The sequence below is a fragment of the Lagenorhynchus albirostris genome, chromosome 4 (genome assembly GCF_949774975.1).
Source record: "Lagenorhynchus albirostris chromosome 4, mLagAlb1.1, whole genome shotgun sequence".
Lineage (NCBI taxonomy): Eukaryota > Metazoa > Chordata > Mammalia > Artiodactyla > Delphinidae > Lagenorhynchus > Lagenorhynchus albirostris.
Window position 1 is genome coordinate 118,123,040 of NC_083098.1, and position 16,269 is coordinate 118,139,308.

The 16,269-nt window shown below is 37.9% G+C and overlaps 1 protein-coding gene and 1 non-coding gene across 6 annotated transcripts in view; one reads left to right on the forward strand and one right to left on the reverse strand.

The window, feature by feature from the left end:
- Nucleotides 1–16,269, forward strand: part of SEC24B (SEC24 homolog B, COPII coat complex component) — a 94,215-nt gene that overhangs the window by 19,799 nt on the left and 58,147 nt on the right. For all 5 annotated transcript variants that reach the window (XR_009540397.1, XM_060148581.1, XM_060148582.1 and 2 more), the window contains exons 2-3: nt 1,493–2,236; nt 12,125–12,298. Coding sequence is in view for 4 of the 5 variants with exons in the window: in XM_060148581.1 (XP_060004564.1) it covers nt 1,493–2,236; nt 12,125–12,298 (918 nt within the window). In the remaining variant the exon portion in view is untranslated. The remainder of the gene's footprint in view (nt 1–1,492; nt 2,237–12,124; nt 12,299–16,269) is intronic.
- TRNAE-UUC (transfer RNA glutamic acid (anticodon UUC)) lies at nt 3,765–3,837 on the reverse strand. The gene has a single exon. It is a non-coding gene; the product is annotated as a tRNA-Glu (tRNA).

Below are 16,269 nucleotides of genomic sequence, written 5' to 3' on the forward strand. Positions count from 1 at the left end.
TTATATATACAATGGAATATTACTCAGCCATAAAAAGAAACGAAATTGAGTTATTTGTAGTGAGGTGGATGGACCTAGAGACTGTCATACAGAGTGAAGTAAGTCAGAAAGAGAAAAAATACTGTAAGCTAACACATATAAATGGAATCTAAAAAGGAAAAAAGAAAGGTTATGAAGAACCTAGGGGCAGGGCAGGAATAAAGACGCAGACGTAGAGAATGGACTTGAGGACACGGGGAGGGAGAAGGGTAAGCTGGGACGAAGTGAGAGAGTGGCATGGACATATATACACTACCAAATGTAAAATAGATAGCTAGTGGGAAACAGCTGCATCTCATGGGGACATCAGCTTGGTGCTTTGTGACCACCTAGAGGGGTGAGATAGGGAGGGTCGGAGGGAGACGCGAGAGAGAGAGAGAGAGAGTATATGGGGATATATGTATGCATATAGCTGATTCACTTTGTTATACAGCAGAAACTAACACACCATTGTAAAGCAATTATACTCCAATAAAGATGTTAAAAAAAAAGTAACGTAGGAAGTTTAATATCCAGTTACTCCTTGGCAGCACTATCATCACAGCCAAATGCCCACCAACTGATAAATGGAGAAACAAATCGTGGTCTGTCCATACAATGGAATGTGACTCAGCCATAAAAAGGAATGAAGGTTGGATACAGGCTACAATGTGGATGACCCTGAAAGCATTATGCCAAGTGAAAGAAGCCAAACGCAAAAGGTCATATACTGGGTGATTCTATTTATATGAAATACTCAAAATAGGCAAATCCACAAAGATGGAAAGCAGATTAGTAGCTGCCAGGGCCTGGGGGCAGGGAGGAGTGAGGAACAACTGCTTAATGGGGATGGGTTTCCTTTCAGGGTGATGAAAGTGTTTTGAAATTAGAGGTGATGGTTGCATAAGAGCGTGAATGTACTAAAAGCCACTGAATTGTACCTTTTAAAATGGTTGAGTGTATGTTATATAAATTTGCCTCAATTAAAATAAAAAAGAGAGACTCTACTTGGTATGAAGGATCTGCTTCCAGGCTCACTCCTGTGATTGTTGGCAGACCTCAGTTTCTCTCTAGCTGTTGGTCAGGAGAGTTCAGTTCCTCACTGCATGGGTTTCTCCAGAGGGCTCTTCACAACTTGACAGCTTTGTTCTTCCACACTGAGTGAGTGATCTAAGAGAGTGCCAGTGCCCAAGACTGGGCAGATCTTTGGAATGATATATCATTACCTCTGCTATATGCTGTTGGTCACACAGTCCACTCCTGGTATATTGTGGGAGGGGGTCAGTACCAGGGGGTGGGGGTCATTGGGGGCCATCTTGGAGGCTATCACAGTGGGTCTATCAGAGTATAATCTCTTGTAACAATTTGGGATTATGAAGAAGTAAATTAGGGCAACATTTAGATGGGGACTGTGCTTAAAAGTTAGTTGCCTTCTTACTAATTCTTGTAAATATTTGCTCTTTTTTTTTTTCAGGTCCGGCACAGAATCAAATGCAAGTTCCATCTGGGTATGGATTGCATCCTCAAAGCTACACTGCTCCCTCAGGACATTACGCTCAAGGACCTGGGAAAATGACCTCATTGCCATTGGATAGCCAGTGTGATGATTACTACTCTGGTCTCTATAGGGTACCAACACAAAATGTGGTGACTCCTAACACAGCAAGCCCACAACCAGGAGCACAGCAGATGTATGGCAGCGTTCCTCCTGCCCCTCATGTCGTGGGATCCACTCTGGGATCATTCCAAGGTGCCGGGTCATCAGCATCACATTTGCATACGAGTGCCTCCCAGCCATACTCCTCTTTTGTGAATCATTACAATAGTCCAGCCATGTACTCTGACAATTCTTCTGTTGCTGCTCAGGGATTTCCCTCTACTTGCGGTCACTACGCTTTGTCAACTGTTTCTAATGCTGCGTATCCTAGTGTTTCATATCCCTCTCTACCTGCTGGTGATCCATATGGGCAGCAAATGTTTACCTCACAGAATGCTCCGACTGTCAGGCCAATTAGAGATAATTCATTTTCTGGTCAAAATACAGCTATCAGCCATCCATCACCACTTCCACCTCCACCATCACAACAGTACCACCAGCAGCAGAGTCTTTCAGGATACAATACTTTTGCGTGGTCAGCTTCAGGCCTTCCGTCAACCCAAGACAATCTAATCCGAAACCACACCTCCCTGGCTACAGCCAACAACCCAACAGATCCTGGTAGGTTGAATGAAAAGTTCACCAAAGCATGGTTGAAAATCAGTGCATTTCCAATCTGATTTTTATTGCATGAAGGTTAAAGATGATACTGCCTAATAGAAAAATTGGAAATTAACTCACCTTTGCAATTTATTTGCTTTATTTATAGTGGAATTTTGCAGCATCTTCTTGAACCCTTCCCCTTCATCTATTCACAATTAGCCACCCAACCATCTGCCTTGTATAGCATGGTTCCTTGCCATGATTGGGATCTCAGTTGGTATTTATTGCTGTGTTTGCATGCCTCTGCAGTAGTTGTCTTTAATGTGAGTTAGGAATAAGGCAAAATGGAAGGGTCTATTTGGGGATATGCTTTGGTAGCTAATACTTTATTTTTTATATTAGTTCAACCTTGGGACAGTTACTATTCCAGCCATAGCCCTATTCACTATAGAAAAAATGATGGTCTACAATACCACACTGGTTTCTCTAGGTGAACCCCTATTAGTGACTTTCACAGAAGATATATTTCCTATACATTAAAGTTGATGTTTTCTCAGCCCCAGATTGGTAAGTTAGGATGAAGGACAGGGAAGATGGAGAAAGATACATGAAGAATACCCTTGTAATTAGTTTTTCTTACCTTCCTAAACCAAGATGTGGTTAAATTTATTTGTTTAAAAATTATGTATGCAAGGTATGTAGTTTTTTAGTGTGGGGTTTGCATAGGATATATTCACTTTAATTCAACTTGTGAACTTGAACTTAACAAAATCTGCCCTTGAACTGAATGAAAAGGTATGTAAAGGATGGGAATTGTTAAAGCTGTGATCGTTTTCTGAATGATGTCTTTAGATTGTATATCAGAGTCTAGATAGCCATATGTCAAGGATGTTGTAGAAAAGTATCATTCCCTGGACAGTTAGATTATTTAAAGTTAGAACTTTAGAATATTAGATCTGAAGTGTGCATTTGAGATCATCTATTCTTTCGTTGCTATGTTGTTTAGAAACACTTCGGGCTACAAGCAACTAATAGTGGTTTAAACAAGAAAGGTGGTATTTTTCTCACATAACAAGAAGTCTAGGCAGATGCAGTAGATCTAGATGTCCTCAGTGTCTTTTTTCCCTTTCCACTCTGCCATCCTTAGTATGTTGGTTTATAGAAACAAGATAACTTCTGTACCTGTAGACAGCAAGTCAAAGTTAAAAGCAGAAAGAAGGGAGAGGAAAGAAGATGGGGTTGTGGCATTGACCCCATTTCATTTTACATACCATTTGCCATAGCTGTTTTAAAAGACCATCTCTAATTTAAGGGAAGGCTAGAAAATGAATATTTAGCTTTGTAGCCTTCATGGTAGAGGCAGGCAAGAAAGAAGGGGTTTAGCATTAACTGGGTTTTAGGTAAGTCAACTTGAAGCATCTATCACAATTCCCAAATCTGGCTGTGCACCAGAATCCCTTGCACAGATTGTGATCTTGAAACCCAACTTACTGAGCTAGAATAGAATCTCCAGGGTAGTCTTGGCACGCAATTTGTGGGATCTTAGTTCCCTGACCAGGGATCGAACCTGGGCCCTCAGCAGTGAAAGTGCAGAGTCCTAACCACTGGACCACCAGGGAATTCCCTTGGAAATCTGTATTTCTGACTTGATCATGAGTGATGTCGGGTAGCAGATCCATATTCTACTGTAGTCCTTTTGTTTAACAAATGAGGAAATCCTGTAGTCATTAATGTTAGAAACAGAGCTTGTCCTGAAGCTCAGTTTCTTCTGACTCTCAGTCTACCCTTCTCAGAACCAGGGCTTTCTGTCCCCTAGAAATTCTGTTTGCTTTCTTTCTTCTTTCAGCAGTCCTTTTACACATCAGCTTATCCTAAGGTCCCTCTGACTTAAGGATTTTGTGACTTTCGTGACAAAAAAAGAAGAAATTCAGCTAATTGCTGTCTTATTCTGAGATGGGACTGAATAGACCTAATATATGCTGAGATGTAGGATCAGGGAAAGGTAGGGCCACTTGGCTAAGGAATAGAATACCTGTGGGGGAGGGCCTATCGTTGAAGAAAATGTTGAATAAAGAGTAAGAATAATTACAAAATTAGCTTATATTTGAATAAGTAGTAATTAGGCCGTTAGGCAGAGAGAAGGGGGTATACTTCCATTCTTTTAATTGTGATACTATACTGTGAAAGCCACAGTAAATATAATTTTAGAAGTTCATTTGTTAAGAAGTGGGTTTCTTTATTTTTTCCCTTTAGATTGGTAAATGACTTTTTAATTGTAGTTCAGAAGTTGACAAATTAAGTGTATCTCAGGTTAGTATGACCCATGCTTGTCACCATTTCAAAAGAAATAAAGAGGTTACTTTTAAAACGTACTTTAAATATTACAGAAGCTCCTAAACTTTCTCAGCTGATGTTTCTCAATATTTTTTCCAGTGCCTCAAGCTACTTAGTATTAATAGTTCACAAGGTTTTTTGACAGATGTCACTGTGTTTCTCTTGAAAATTTAAAACGTCCCTTGGAACTCTGTGAGTTTGTTGCGAGGGCAACTTGGGTGCCTAATTACAAGGTTTGGGAACCATGTGTATACTGATTTTAATGTTCTAGAAAGACAAGCAATTTAATTGGTTTGGACATTTTAAAATTATATTGTCATATTAAAATGAGAATCTTAGGTATTAATCATAGTTTTGTGTGAAAATCAATCTTTGAGTAATTGACAAGAATGATTGCATTTTTATTACCTGGTTATATTAGTTTCATTTTCAGGTAGTATAATAAAAATTCTTAAGCAATTTGTGAAGGGTTAAGATCCAAAAGCATAAACCTGACTTAAGTGATTATCAAAAACACAGAGATTAATACATGCTGTTACTTTTAGGCAGTTGATGAGTTCATATTCAGAAACATAGAATAAAAGAGACATGTAAGTGTTATCTCATTTGCCTATATTTTATTATTATTTTTTAATTCTATTTATTTGGCTGCGTTGGGTCTCCATTGCTGCACTCGGGCTTTCTCTAGTTGCAGCGAGCGGGGGCTACCGTTCGTTGTAGCGCGCGGGCTTCTCACTGCAGTGGCTTCTCTTGTTGCGGAGCATGGGCTCTAGGCACGCAGGCTTCAGCAGTTGCAGCACGCGGGCTCAGTAGTTGTGGTGCGTGGGCTGTAGGGTACTCGGGCTCAGTAGTTGTGGCTCGCGGGCTCTAGAGCGCAGGCTCAGTAGTTGTGGCGCATGGGCTTAGTTGCTCTGCGGCATGTGGGATCTTCCCAGACCAGGGCTCAAACCCGTGTCTGCTGCATTGGCAGGCGGATTCTTAACCACTGCACAGCCAGGGAAGTCCATTTGCCTCTTTATTTTAGAAAAGCATGTTAGTACAATTCAGCACTAGAATTTCAGATTACTTTATTAAAAACATAGTGATGTATGTTTGGGGGGCTATGTTTAGTTGTTAACTTAGAGTGAAATTTTGGCTGGTGTTTAAAAGGTGTCATTATTACCATTAAAATTTTTTAAACTGGCACTATAGGTAAATTTGTCAAGGTTCAGAAGCTCTTTCTTCGTTTGAGATGAAGTTGGCTGAGTAATACAACTTCAGTAAGGATCACATCTTGACAGCATATTGTAGAATAGTACTGAGTACAATTTTATTAAAAAACACTTAAAAATCTACTTATAAAAATAATAATAATAAACATTTATATAATCCTTATATAAAAATCCACAACATACATGACACTAAGGTATAACCACTGGTAAGTTAATATACATCTATCATCTCGGGGTGGTGATGTGCCTGAGGAAAAGCAAAATAGATCCCTATAGGAGGTGACTATCTGGATAAAGAAATACGAGTTAGAAGTAAGTTAGAAAACTACATTGGAGGTACAAATAGTACAGTTAAGAGATTATTTTCAGCTTTGGAAACTTGTGATGAGATTGCAGAGTTGTGAGATAGTAATAATTATGCTCCCTCACACTCGTACTCCTTCAGTTTTTCCAAAGCTACTCTTGAACCTTTTCATCTTTACTCAACTTTATACCTTCCACCTGTAAATTGTTCCATATTTACTCCTTCAAGCTCAGAAGATGAGATGTCCATCTTTGTGACCACTTCCTTCAAAAGTTGACTTTATCAGTTGTCCCTTTTCTGTATCTCAGTTTCCCATTTTCTCCTGGGCTATGGCATTGGAAAGGTGAGAGGAAAAGACTTGAAGGAAAAACATAAGCTTGATCCTGTATGTAATCAGCAGCCATCAGAAATTTTTAAACAAGGGGGTGACGCTATCAGATTTGTGTTTCAGATCTTTCTTCTGTGAGCAGTGTGGTAGGTGGACTGCAGGAGGAAGAACTTGGAGACAGGAAGACCAGCTAGGAAGGAATTACTACAATTATCTAGATGAAGGATGCTGACACAGGTTGAGATTTATTTATACAGAAGACAGATGGCAAGAGATGATTTCAAGAATTCATTGATAAGGTTTATGAAGGAAAAGGAATAATAAAAGTTGACTTAAATTTTCTAATTTGAACAACTTGAATGGATAATGGTGTTATTAGTTGAGAATTTGCTAAACCTTCCTAGTTTCAAAACAGTTTATGTACAGTTACTAAGGAGCTACTAAAAACTAACAGGGGAACTACATTAATGCCAATAAATAAATAAATAGATAAACAGACAGATGATTTATTTTTGAATTGTAGGTTCTGTCTCTAAGTATACCATGTTTCATCTGTCAAATTCTCTTTGTGAAAAGGGTAGTTTTGTTGTTGTTGTTTTTGGCTGGCAGTTTTCTGTGGTCCTTCATATTTGTGGAACTTGTCTCCATTTATCTGACAAATACTTGAAAGCCAGCTATGTGACAGGTGTTTATTTTAGTGCTGGGAGATAAAATAGCAAGTAAAAAGACTTGATCCTTATCTTCATGAAGTTTGTAATCTTCTTGGGGAGGCAAACATTATCCAAATAAACACAAATAAATGTAAAATTGCTACTATTATTTAAGTATCATGAAGCAGAGATGTATAGTGCTTGGTGAGAGTACCCTAGGTATAGCGTGCTCAGGAAGTTTTCCCTGATCTCTGATAGGTGAGCTGCAATCTGAAGAATGAATTCTCCATGTATAAAATAAATTACAGATGAAATAAATATTTAAATGCAAAAAGGCAAAACTTTAAAACTTTTGAGAGAAAATACGGAAGAACCTTGGAGTTGGGAAAGATTTCTTAAGGGCACCACACACAGTGCTAGCTAGCCATAAAGAATAAGCATGATAAGGTTTACTATCATCTAATTAAGAACTTTTTTTCATTGAAAGGCAACATAAAGAGAACAAAAAGACAAGCCATGAAACGGGAGAAAAAAATATTTTATAGTATTTTATCCAGAATATACAAATAACACATAAGATCAGTAAGGAAAAGACCAGCAACCCAAGAAAAAAATACATGAACAGGCATTTCACAGATGAAAGGAAAACATACTCAGTCTCATTAATAATCAGGGAAAAGCAACTTAAAACTAGAATGGGATATCTACTTATACCTAGCAGCAGGATGGTAAAACTTTGAAAGACCGACTATACCATGGCATGGCAAGGATGTGGAATAACAGGAAACTCTTAGACAGTGTTAGTAGAAGGACCTATTGGTTCTGCATTTTAGGGAAATTTGGCATTAGTGGGATTGAAGGTAACCACACCCTGAAACACAGCTCTTCCACTTCTGTGTACTCTAGAGAAGTCCTTCTCATACTTTGTGAGTATGAATCACCTGGGGCCTTGTTAAAATGGAGGTTCTGATTCACCAGGTCTAGTAGTGCCTGGCCTAAGGATTTTATCAAGTTTCTGTATAAAGTGTTGCTAGCCCATAGAGTACACTTTGAATAAGAGGGCCCTACAGCACCACTTCCTGTTCTAAATGTGTAGTACTTGTAGAAAATAACATTTTGCGGGGAGGGATTCTGAGCTAAAGGGTCTAGTCTGTTCCCCAGGCCAAGGAACTCACTTCCCACAGGCCCCCCAGGGCTGAGGGGATCCTCGTCCCTTGCTGTACAGCTACATACCCACTTTTGAGCTGTGGCACACACATTGAGAAGCTCCACCCCCAGAGAAACTAGCACATGTGTACCAGGGACATGTTCATGAATATTCCTGTAGTAGTGTATGTGAAAACATAAAATTAGAACCCAAAAGTCCATTTATGATAGAATGGATATCAGTATATCCTTCCAGTGGGCTGCTGACCAGCAGTGAAAATGATGAAATAGAGCTGTACTCATTAACACAAATGAATCCCAGAAATGTAACAGGATTCATGGAAGAATATATGCAGTATGCTATTGTTATAAAGTTAAAAAAACAAGCAAAAATAATGTTTAGGGATACTTATTTGTGTGGTAAACTAATAACGAAAGCAAGAGAATAAGGAACACAGTTCAGAAGGGAGGCAAGGGAATACCTTCCGTGAGGAGTACACCAAGAGCTTCAACAGTATTGGAAATGTTTTATTTTCACAGTTGGATGCTGAGTTCATGGGTGTTTCTTTATTATGATTTTATAAATACATACACATATACGTATCACCTTTTATTTGTATCAATTATTTTATTAAAGAAAAAAATTTATTACATCTAAGGGGGAGCAAGTGTATTCCCCTTTAATGGGAGAGAGCATGGCAAGTTCAAGGGACTGAAAGACCAGTGAAGCTAGAGGAGAACCATGGGCCAGGAGGAGGCTGGGAACTCAGGATCATTCAGGGCCTCGTTGACCATGTTAAGAAGTGTTCAGGGTAAGATATTTTGTCTTCACCCTCAACCACTGGCAGACTATTGAAGGACTGTAAGGAGGGTGATGCCATGTATCAGGCTGGAGACTGGAGAACACAGAGGGCCGTGTTCAAACCTGAACTACTTATCTTAGACTTTGTGCTTGGAATTGTTTTTGAAAAATTACTTGTGGGAATAATTTGAGGCCTAGGGTGATGGAATTGTTCTCCAGAGAGGATGTATATTTCCTTCTGCCAGTTTCCTCCAGGTACTACCAGCCTGTGATCATATCCATCCAAGTCCAAGTGTCTAGATGTACTGGACTGTACATATGTTCTGAATCAAAGCTGCTGGCTTTTGTAAGGCTTAGCTTCCTGGTTTATCCTTAGCCCAAGGTTATAACCCTTCAGATACTATCCTAAAAGTGGAGGTATGGGGTGCTGAATCAGGTGCCCCATCTTGGGTGTGCTGTAGGAGATGTCTTGCTTCCCATGCTCTACAAGGCTACAGAAAACAGCAGATCAGGTTTTCAACAGATAACCACAGGGTGAAAGCAGCTCTGAGTGTTAGGCTTATTTCTCTTGAGTTTTCAATTTCTTACAGATTTTCACCCAGAGATTCATTAATATCATGTTAGATCTTTGATTATTTTAAGAAGATCTTTTTAAGTATAGTTTTTAAAGTTACCTTTAGTAGAAGGTTTGATCCTAATTACCTAGATCATCATTACCAGAGGCAGAAATATCTTCTATATTTTTAGACAGTGTCTTTTAGTTTCTTATTATGAGCAAAGGTAAAGTTAATATATTTACTGTCTTCCACACCCCTTTCCTTTTTTATATCACTCAATTTTAGGTGATTATATCTTAATTTTTACTTTGTACTGTTAAATATATTCATCGCTCTGTTACTTCAGCATTTTTAATGATTTCACCAGTTATCTAATGCTGGTTTAAAACAAAAATTATTTATTATTTTTCATAGTTCTGTGGGTTGTTTGGACAGTTCCTCTGCCCGTTTTCTTGGACTCATGTGACTTCATTTAGCTGGAGAGTTGGCTGGGCTGGAGGATCGTAGACTTCACTCATATGTCTAGCAGTTGGTGCGCACCGTTCAGTGGGGGCACCTAGGTTTTTCTCCACATGATTAGATTAGCTTCCTTACGTCAGAGGTCCCCAACCCCCCGGGCTGCCTACTGGTACTGGTCCGCAGCCTGTTAGGAACCAGGCCACACAGCAGGAGGAGAGCGGCAGGCAAGCGACCGAAGCTTCATCTGCGGCTCCCCACCACTCCCCATTGCTTGCATTACCACCTGAACCATTCCCCCGTCACCCAAGGCCTTGGAAGAATTGTCTTACACGAAACTGGCCCCTGGTGCCAAAAGGTTGGGGACCGTTGCCTTACGTGATGGTCGCAGGGCAGCATTTCAAGAGCAGAAAGGTATAAGCAGTAGTACCTCTTGAGACTTGAGGTCTTGGACTTGTACACCATTACTTCTGCCACGTTCTGTTGATTAAAGCTAGTCGAAAGTTTAGCCTAAATTCAGGGAGTGGGAAAATAGATTCCACTTCTCAATGAGAGGAACTGCAAAATATTGTGACTGTGTTTTCAGTCTCACAATGATGTTTGTCCTTCCTAAAAATGATGTGGCAATTAACGTATTTAGACTACCTTCCACCTTCTTTCTCCATTCTCATATTTATATCATTTTACACTATTGGGAAATGTATCACATTTTGTTCTGTCACTATATTCTTGCATTTGTTTCGGTCTTAGACCTAACTTTGTTCATATATATATATGAACATGTCATACATATATACACATATGTACATGTCTGTATGTGTATGTATACTATTGTGTAAGTTTAAGATGTGCAACATGATGATTTGATATACATATTTATTGCAAAATGATGACCACAGTAGGGTTAGTTAATACATCCATCATCTCTCATAATTACCATTTTTGTGTATATGGTGAGAATATTTAATATCTACTGTCTGAACAGCTTCCAAGTATATGATAACAGTATTGTTAACTGTAGTCACCGTGCTATACATTAGAGCTCCAGAACCTACTCATCTTGTAACTGAGAGTTTGTACTCTTTGACCAATATCTCCCTATTTCCCCTGCTTCCCTGCTTCTGGCAACCAAAACTTTCTATTTCTGTGAGTTCAGCTTTTTTAGATTCCATATATAAATTACACCATGCATTATTTGTCTTCGTCTGATTTGTCTCAATTAGCATAATAACCTGAAAGTCCCTTCACGTTGTCACATGGCAGGATTTCCTTCTTTTTTATGGCTGAATGATATTCCATTGTGTGTGTGTGTGTTTTCTTTATTTCCACATTTTCTTTATCCATTCATCCATTGTATATATGTCTGTATATATACACATACACACATGCATGTATTAATATATGCATACACATACATACATACATGTATATATAAATATATACACCACATTTTTAAAGTCCATTCATCCACCAGTGGACACTTATGTTGTCATCATAGGTTTTTCAGTTATCTCTTGGTTGGCTGAAGATGATCCTGTAGGTCAGGCAGTTTGAGCTATCAAAAAGGTCAACTATGAATCACATGTACTTTATTCCAGAGATCCAACCTAATGTTACTGTCAGGCCCTTACTTAGTTACCTGTGAGATATGGGATCTGATTAGAAACAGCAAATGAAAAGTGGCAGTTTACAATACAAAATGGGATCTGAGCTAATAGAAACATCTGTATAATTCATGAGTCACATTACTGCAGAAGCAAATAACCTCTGTTCATCTTATCTATCTAAGGTACCATTGCACAGTACAATAATTAGTATTAATAATAGTGATCATTAGTTAGTAAAGAAAAGCTGTTTGGGGTTCATTTTGTTTAAGAAGGTATGGAAGCTTGTGAAATGTTTTAGGAAAATTGCCATTAAAGACTTCTAATAACATGTAGTGAATAAGTTTTTAGTTTTTTTGAAAATCATTTCTTTGGACCCATTATTTTCTAGATATAGTAGGTAAATGTGATGCTGCTGAAGTTTCTTACAAGAACTTCAGATTAACTGTATTTTGTTAGTATTTTAATATATTTCAAGCTTGCTGCTGTGGATGAAATAGTTTCTTGTCTTCAGTTGCAGATACTTTGTCCTGTTCTGTAATGCAAAATGTTCAGCCTCCCAAGTCCAGCCCAGTAGTATCCGCTGTTTTGTCAGGAGCCTCGTCAACAAGAACGCCTCCTGCTGCAAGTCGCCCAGTTGAGCCTTTGGCCTCAGTTGCACGGCCGGCAGAGCTATTACAGCAGAAAGGTATTTGAAAAATTTGTTATACTGTATATATTGCACATATAAATACGCACACAGTAATTCAAATAGCTGAATTTAAAAAGTCAAACTGATTAAGCATAATTTATGGAAAATATGAGAAAAAGTAATTTATAATCTCAATTCAAACACTATTTTTAGTATATTCCAGTCTCTGTTTATGATTTTATATAATTATGTTAGAATTTTGTTAAATCTGTTACATATTTTATATCATTTGCAATCCACAAAATCCATACCATTTTGTATTTTGCTTTTACATTTATTAAATTATGCAGTTCTTCATATATCTCTGTACAGTTTTATAGTCATGGCTGATTCATTATGTCATTGTATTATAATTTACTACTCCATCCCTCCATTATGGGCCATTTATTTTCTATTTTTTAAAGGTTATTATAGTTTCTTTTGGGATGAAACACCCAAGATTTCCTTGTTTTGTGAATTTCCATATCCTATTTGATGATTTCTTTGCTTGTCATTATTATTAACGGAAAGTAACTTTTGACCCAATTTTGAGAATGAGAGGATGAAAATGAAATTGTAAGCCACACTCTTGCATCATTGACAAACAATATGGTTTATTTGTTTGCTTGTTTAATATTCTCTGTGTGTTAAATAAGTGACAGGTGACTAAAATGTGTTGTTTTGACCATTTCCTCACATTGCCTTTTCTTTTGGTTGTATTCTTGATTGTTCTCTGTCTGGCTAAAATTCCAAATCTATTGATGTTTCAGGTTAATATACTGTATTTTTCATATGATGAGAGATAACTGTTTTTAGGAAAATGTGGTTTGTATTTCCAGCACAATCATTAGTAATATTTTAGGGACTATATTCGCTATGTAGTGACGGCCCCTCACCTTGAGTATGAAGAACTCTCTTATGTTCTGAGACTTGGAAAAAGCAACATAAATCCTTAGGCTGATCTCACTGCTTATATCTGCTGAGTGTTCCTGTGGTCAACAGAGGCTTTTCTATCCTTTGATCAGATTATACATTATAGATTTCCTTATTTGTTTTGTTTTTTTTTAGGAAAACCAACTGCAGCACCAGAGAGTGTCTACTGATTCCCAACAAGCCAGTGGGTGTATTAGGAATAGAATCTAGTTATTATAAGCATTTACTTTCAAAGTGAGGGGCTGGTAGGAAAGTTGTACTTATCATGAGTAGAAGAAACTTAGGGGTACATAGGAGCCCTAACTAAATGAGTGATGTCTTTCCTCTACATTGATGATTACCTTCCAGATGTTAAGATATATATGCTGCTTGTTTTGGCCCTTTACATTGCCCCCGCTAATTTATTTTTTCCTATTATATTTTTCTTTTGACCATTTTAGTTTAAATACCATCCTATCATGTTACTGTATCATTTTGTAAACCACTTTCCCGCTAAATAATTATGATTATTATGTTTCCTTTTTCTTACTAATAAGATAGATTTGAAAAGAGAAGGAACTATCGTTTATCGAGCAGTTACAATGTGCCAGATACTTATATTTATTATCTCATTTAATCCCCTTACCAATTCTACTAGGTAGACATTATCTTGGTTTTACAGGTGAGAAAAGTGACATTCACAAAGATTAGGTAACTTGCCCAAGATTATAAATTAGTAAATAGCAGAGTAAAAGATTTTTCTTTCTTCTTTTGGCCACACCACACAGCATGTGGGATCTTAGTTCCCCGCCCAGGGATTGAACACGTGCTCCCTGCAGTGGAAGCACAGCATCTTAACCACTGGACCGCAGGGGAAGCCACCAGAGTGAAAGATTTTCAACTCAAACCTTTCTATTTTGTGCTCTTTCTATAAATGAGGCTGAATTATTGTTTTTGTTGGCTGTTAAACTCTTGATTTACCTAAGGTAAACTCCTTGAATAAGTAACAGGAAAGATAATGCTGGAGACCTTTGAATTGCAGCTTTTATTGTTCCTTTTTCTGAAGTAGGAGATTGGTCACTTAGTGGTCTCATTGCCTTTGGGTAGATCTGGATACACACAGAGATGCATATGAGTTATGGCCCCATGTACGTTGTGCAAACTGTAGTTTACAGGACTGACGCCCCTTGTGTGCAGGGTACAGCTGTGTAGGGCATGCTGTGGGTCTGATAAGACTACGAAAGCATTGATACTTAAAAGAGGTTAGTCTTTTTCTCCTGTGGATGAAGAGTGTTGCCTGCCATAAAGCAAAGAATGTTGAGCCACCAAGCCACTACAAAGCTACCGCCAGCAGTGAGCCCCGAGGGAACTCAGGATGGAGACAAACTGCCAAGCCCTGAGCCACTGCAGCCAACCCCGCAGCAGTGCACCCGAGGGGACTCAGGTTGGGAAAGAACAGAACACCGCCCTAGAGAGCTATGGTACCTATGAAAGGAATCATTTCAGTGAGCCCAGGCTCTTGCATCTTCCCATACACAGAAGAGTGCTAAGTTCACTGACTTGAGATACCTGGTTTTCTTTAATTAATGGTCATCTTTTGATGTTCCGACTCCCTGGTCTTTTTTGCAAAACCTCTGTATGTCCCGGCTCCTCCCTTACCTCTTCGGAGCCATTCCTCAGAGCTGCCTAAGAGGCTGTCTTCCAGGCTTGAAGTCCTCAGAAAGTCCACCAAATAACACAGTTCTCAACTTTTAGGTTGTGCTTTTTTTTTCAGTTGACATTCCCAGCTTCAAAGACACCCTTTCTGAGCTATTCTCTCAGCATTTTTTACTGGTTTTTACAGGAGAGGCTTCAAATTTTTGCTTGCATATCTATCTCCTAAAAATTTTTCGAAAAAACTGTAACTACTTGAACATTTTTAGATTGACATCTAAAATTTTTCACCAAAAGTTTAAATACTTGCACTTATATAATTTTCAACATACTGCGTATGTTGACTTTTAAAAAAAGATGTTATGTTTTTCTGTGTATCCACTGGAATGAAGCCTGTTATCCTTTAAAAGATAGTGAAGGGACTTCCCTGGCAGTCCAGTGGTTAAGATTCTGTGCTTCCAGTGTAGAGGCTGCAGGTTTGATCTCTGGTCGGGGAACTAAGATCCCACATGCCGTGTAGTGAGGCCAAAAGATTAAAAAAAAAAAAAAAAAAAGAAAGAAAGAAAGTAAAATTAGCCCTTCTTTAACATTTAGAAAGTTTACATTTTTCCTTTTTCTTCTTAACATCCCTTGAATGTTTCCCCTGAATGTAGTAATAATACAATATATTCTTAAACTAGAAACTCTTTTATTATTCTATCATGCTTTTCTGCTACAATAACGTTATATATAATTGAAATTTAAAAATATTGTCTATAACCATAAGTATCTAAACATTAACATTTTTTCTTCTGGATTATTCTATCAGTACAATTATTGTCAGTATCTAGTGGGTCAAAACAACATAAACATCGTGAATTTTGGTATTTTTTTTAATGGAAAGTACATTTTTATTGGGAATACATCTTTCATTGAGATAAATGGCTTTCCCTCCGTCCCACCATAGCTTTCTGTACCTGAATTGCATGATTCATTATTAGAATAATAAACTTTAGAAAAATTTCATTCATAGTTTTTATTTGCATATATATGATTACTGAGAAACTTTGTTCATGTAAAGTAGATAGGAATGGTATTGGAAGGGTTTTATTAAAGCAATATTGTTCTATAAAGTTTTTTAACCTTCTGAGTTACATGTGAGAAATTTTTATTGTTGTTGGTTGAATTTTATTTTCCAGATTGTAGATAGTTGGTAGCATTATTATTTCATGTAGCAGTTTACAATTTTAAAATACCTTTAAGTTTTATTATCTCACTTGATCATCATGTGAAGCAGACATATCATATTACACCTTTATTTTATAGATGAGGAAACTGAGGTTTAGAGAGGTTAGGTGTTTTGCCCAAAGACATAGAAGTTCCCAAAAGGGATACCAAGACCCAGTGCAGATCTTCTGCTTCCAAACCCAGTGTTTGTTTTACTG